General features: G+C 45.0%; 1 protein-coding gene across 2 annotated transcripts; it reads right to left on the bottom strand.

Moving 5' to 3' along the window:
• Window positions 1–1,291: 1,291 nt before the first annotated feature.
• Window positions 1,292–3,546, bottom strand: LOC147979778 (FCS-Like Zinc finger 8-like). 2 transcript variants are annotated; one of them, XM_087547171.1, is made up of 4 exons: window positions 3,372–3,546; window positions 2,951–3,042; window positions 1,941–2,630; window positions 1,292–1,822 (listed from the first exon to the last, which is right to left on the bottom strand). In XM_087547171.1, the coding sequence occupies exons 3-4, from the start codon at window positions 2,621–2,623 to the stop codon at window positions 1,684–1,686; spliced, it is 822 nt and encodes a 273-aa protein (XP_087403297.1). In that variant the 5' UTR covers window positions 2,624–2,630; window positions 2,951–3,042; window positions 3,372–3,546; the 3' UTR covers window positions 1,292–1,683. The 2 variants fall into 2 exon arrangements, with proteins under 2 accessions (XP_087403297.1, XP_087403298.1); XM_087547172.1 differs by having other exon boundaries at window positions 3,376–3,532.
• Between the last annotated feature and the right edge of the window lie 932 nt (window positions 3,547–4,478).

The raw sequence follows: 4,478 nt of genomic DNA, 5'->3' as shown, positions 1-4,478 counted from the left end.
TGGGATTGTGTCACGTGATTTTCTAGTTGTCAAGCACATGGAATTTGCACTGTTTTGTCATGATCTTGATTGTTCTTGTCATCCAATAATTATCTCAAGTATTTGCACCAATGTTGCTAAATCCTGGTCGGTTCTAGTTCACACTGATGCATCCAAGTAGCCTGCACTCACAAATCTGCATAACTATCAACTCTCTTTGAAACTTCAAGCTACATTGTTGGCAATCACTCCATGGCACATTTGGGACACAAGAAAGGAGGAGTACGTAATAATGGTACTGTTGTGCAACCTGCGAGAACTGCTTCAAAAATCCGAGCCTATGTCCTTATGATGGTGCAGCATTGTTCTAAGCCCGAACCTTGCGCGAGTCTTGTTCAACTATCATTTGGACTCCGCCACCAGCAGGCTCGGTGGCTGTGGATGTTGATGCGGTGCTGTTTCCCTCTAGTCCGCGGATGGACATGGGCTTTGTGGCTACGAACCATCTTGGTGAGTGCCTCTGTGCCTGGTTGCCAGCAATGAGCAGCTTCAATGCTTTTCTGAACCTGAATTGGCAGAGGCACTTGCCATTCGGCGTGCTCTAGAGGTTTGTTGAACTGAAGGCTTTATGACAGACCCGCGAGGTGTCAGATTGCCTCTCCATGGTGAACAGGATCAAGTCAAGTCTAAGGTCCAAGATCGATCAAAGAGTGGGGGCTGTTGTCGCTGGCATCGAGTCTCTCACGTCCGGGTTTACTTGATGTTCTTTTTTACATGTCAGGCGTGATTTGAATGTAGCGGCACACAAATTAGCTTGGAGTTATGAGCAGGATGTAAATCGTATTTATCATGGTGTGGTTCCGGACTGTATCAGGGACGAGCTTTGTCATGATGTTCATCAATCGATGAAGTACTGTTATTATAAAAAAATGAACTCTCAAACACGCGGAACTACCTTCATAAAAATCTGAAGGCAACCTTAGCTCTCGCACCTGCAATGACAGGTACTCCTGAGCTAACGAACACAGGGAGCCAATCCGAAGACAGTGACCCCATTCGCAGTATTAGACACTTAACAGTAGTAGCAACTTGTCGGCTAATTCAATGATCAAGTACTGATCACAACCAAGTTTCGGCAAGTTCACTCAAACAAATGCAGTCGCCCGAAACTGATGGCAGCATCTCAATGTACCAGTCATGGGGGTTATGATTTGCACAGCCACAAACAGACACTACTCCTGCCAAGAATCAGATAGTTCTTGCCATATAAGAACTCTAATCATCAAATGAAGACCCAACACAGAAAGAAAGGTGAACAAGATAGTATACTCAAATATTATTGTGTACCACATGCAAATACATGTAGAAGCTTAGGTTCAGATACATGACACAATACTCAATAGGCGTCGACAAAATGACGTCCAATTGAAATTGGGGCTCAGGCAAACACACGCACACACCCTTTTCCGATCAAAATAATAATATGACCAGAAGCACAGTCATCGTTCAGGCTCCTCCAAAAATTTGAGGATCCAGGTAACGAAAATAAAGAAATCATTAAGGGGGGTAAATTCATCAGTGCCGCAGCAGACAAAATCTTCACGCAAAAACTTGATCAGCATGATCACATCCATGGCTGCAGCTTATTAACCTCAGACAGCGCTTCAGATACGACCACATCAAGTGTTTACTGATGCTCGCTGGTCACTGGATCAGTTGGAAAATGCGACGATTGTCAAAGGATGGGCAGCTGGGATCAGAGTGACCTATCGAAGGTTCACCTTCCATCTCATCTTCCATGAAGTTCTCCCTGCACTCCATGCTGCAGAAGGCTTTGTCACCCCTACGATTGAAAGACATGATACAAATAATTAACGAACAATCAGAACAGCAGTAGATCTATTAAACCAGCAAAAAAGAGAACATAACGATGGTTGCATCTAGTTTACTAGAACACTTACTGGTAGATATAGATGTCTTTCCCTTCTTTGAGCTTGTCACCGCAAAAACAACAGAAGCTCATGGTATCCCCATTCAGATGAGGGGCCAAACTCTCCTCACACCCACCCTCATCAGGCATCAGTTGCTCAGCTTGAAACTCAAAAACACGGTCTCCAAAAATGTGGGTAGTTCTAGGGTTCGGACCACGGGTAACAACACAGGTGTAATCCTCTGAATTGACAATGTCATCCAGGGACATGATACTACCGTTGAGTCCATCACTCATATTCTCATCTTTCTGTTCAAGCAGTCCAGCTTGATTAGGAGCAGTGGAGCTGTTCTTGAGAGTTAAGTTGTCAGTAATCCTCATCTCAGATCCAAGGAGAACCTTCCTGCTGCCCAAGGGTGTGGGGTTGTTTTCATGACTGAGAGAATCCACCAGTCCAAGGCCAACCCTGTCCCCGAGCAAGATCTTTTGGTTCTGGCTGGCTGCGCCGGCATCAAGGAAAGACGATCTGGGTGATTTGGTAGCAAGGCCTGTGAACAATTTCAGGTCTAAGGGAGACGTTGGGCTGCGGACGGCATCCAACTCAATCAAACATTTGGTGCTCAGTTTGACAAGAAGATCAGGGACTCTGAAGAAGCCCATCTTGTGAGCAGCCGATTCAGAGGAAGTTTGTGGAACAGAGGACTCGGCTGCCATTTGATCACTGCAATTTCCTTTTGGGTGTCAATATCTTGATTTTACAAGTTCGGCCTTTTCTAATCTAATACTAGAATTTATTTAGAAGAATCTATCTACTGATTCGGTTGGGGAAAAAAAGAGCAAACAGAAGAATCACTCCACGAGGAGCTGCAGCTAGTATAATACTCCTACTGTACAACCAATCAAGAGCCAAACTAAAAGGGTTCCATATTGTAGTTCCTTGGCTTGGATTAAAGCATCAGGAAAGCATGGGCATACGGAGAAGGCGAAGAAAACAAAAAGATAAAGGCATGTGTGATTGACCAATCATCATCTGATTCTCACCTTTGCTTCACAACCGTCCTTGCCTCACGGGATTGTTTTGTTTCCTCGCAGCGGCAGCGGCTGCGTCGTGAAGAGAAAAAACGGCAAATCTCCTGAAAAATTCAGCCAAAACCAAGATGAAAGGCCATGACGAGTAGTCGTTGAAAACCACGAGAAGAGATTGATTGATTTATCCTCGAAAAAGGAGCGGAGATTAAACCCCCCCAAAATCTTCAAAAATTAAAAAACAAGTGGGGGAAAAAGAAACGCGGAAGCACGAAGGATCGGAGAGGCCGTTGAGGGCATCCGAGGACCTAGGCAGATTAGAAGCCCCTCGTGAACGCGTTCTAATCTGTTCCGCCCGGGCGGAAATGCAGGCCCGGTAAATCCCCAACGCCGGAAGGTAAAATCGGCGAGGATCAAGGAAGGAGGAACGGCCTACCTACCTTGGTCTCCTCTCCTCTCCTCTCCTCGGACGGCAGGGCGGGGCGGGGCGGAGGAAGAGCGGAGTCGAGTCGAGGGAGGCGGCAGTGTGACAGAAAGATAAGAAGAAATAGGGCGGAGAGGGGAGAGAAGGAAGGAAAGGTTTATGTGAGAACTTTTGGCTCCAGTAGTTGTTGGACCCTACCCTACCCCAACCCCCCCCCCCCCCCCCCTCTCTCTCTCTCTCTCTCTCTCTCTCTCTACTTTCTCTTTCTAGGGCTCTCTCCTCTGTACTCAACTCTGAAGAACACTGTTTTCTAATCGGGGCACGGAATAATGTGGGCCCAGGTGTCAATCGCTGTGATTTGGTTTTGCTGGTGGCTAATTAGTACTCCAGGAGTACTATAATAATAACTATTTTAATGAAAAGGTGATGTTAAGTTTGGAAGGGTGTTGAGACTGTGATGTCATGATGTGGAGACTTGCTTGTCATGTTGTTGGCAGTCAGCAAGAGAGGGAGAGAGGTTTGAAAAGAGCAGATGAGAGGAGAGAGAAAGAGGATAACAGTAATTACTCTACTAGTACTACTAGTAGTAGTACTCCGCTTGTGGGCTGTGCGTTGCCTGCAATTATTTACACTATCTTTCACACAGGTGGATGAGAGGAGAGCGGTGGAGTTACCAAGGAAGTCCTCTGTCGAATCAGCTTCTTTGGACCTGTCTTGTGCTGGGGATTTTCTTCTCTGCAAAGGCTGTTTGTAATGGGTAATATCATACCTTAATATCATGTACATGATACTAAGTTATGATACTACCTTCATAATGCATAATATCATATATTAGTATTATAGGTAACCTTATTTATTGCCATGCATAACACATAGTAGCATAACATTTAATATGATACATGATATGATACTCAACACTTTCTTTCTTCATTTAATTTTATGTCACCTCAGCAAAATAGTTTAGTTAGCATGCATGATACTAAATATGATACTATCATTACGACCAGCTTAAGGAAGGATCGTGCCCCGCAAGTCCACTTGCCACAAATGTTTCCTCCACTACCGCTTTCACAAGGTACAGCTACAATCTTTTTTTCTCTCTCTATCTATATACGTACG

The sequence above is a fragment of the Triticum urartu genome, chromosome 3A (genome assembly GCF_056163025.1).
Source record: "Triticum urartu cultivar PI428250 chromosome 3A, HENAU_Tu73, whole genome shotgun sequence".
Taxonomy (NCBI): Eukaryota; Viridiplantae; Streptophyta; class Magnoliopsida; order Poales; family Poaceae; genus Triticum; species Triticum urartu.
Note: the sequence above shows the minus strand (reverse complement) of the source record. Positions and strands in the feature narration are given on the sequence as shown.

Excerpts from the sequence above, each read along its gene's own strand:
- LOC147979778 (XM_087547171.1), bottom strand. The coding sequence starts at position 2,623 with ATGGCAGCCGAGTCCTCTGTTCCACAAACTTCCTCTGAATCGGCTGCT. Across the intron at positions 1,823-1,940 it reads AAAGACATCTATATCTACCA|GGGTGACAAAGCCTTCTGCA; the intron begins GTAAGTGTTCTA and ends TTTCAATCGTAG.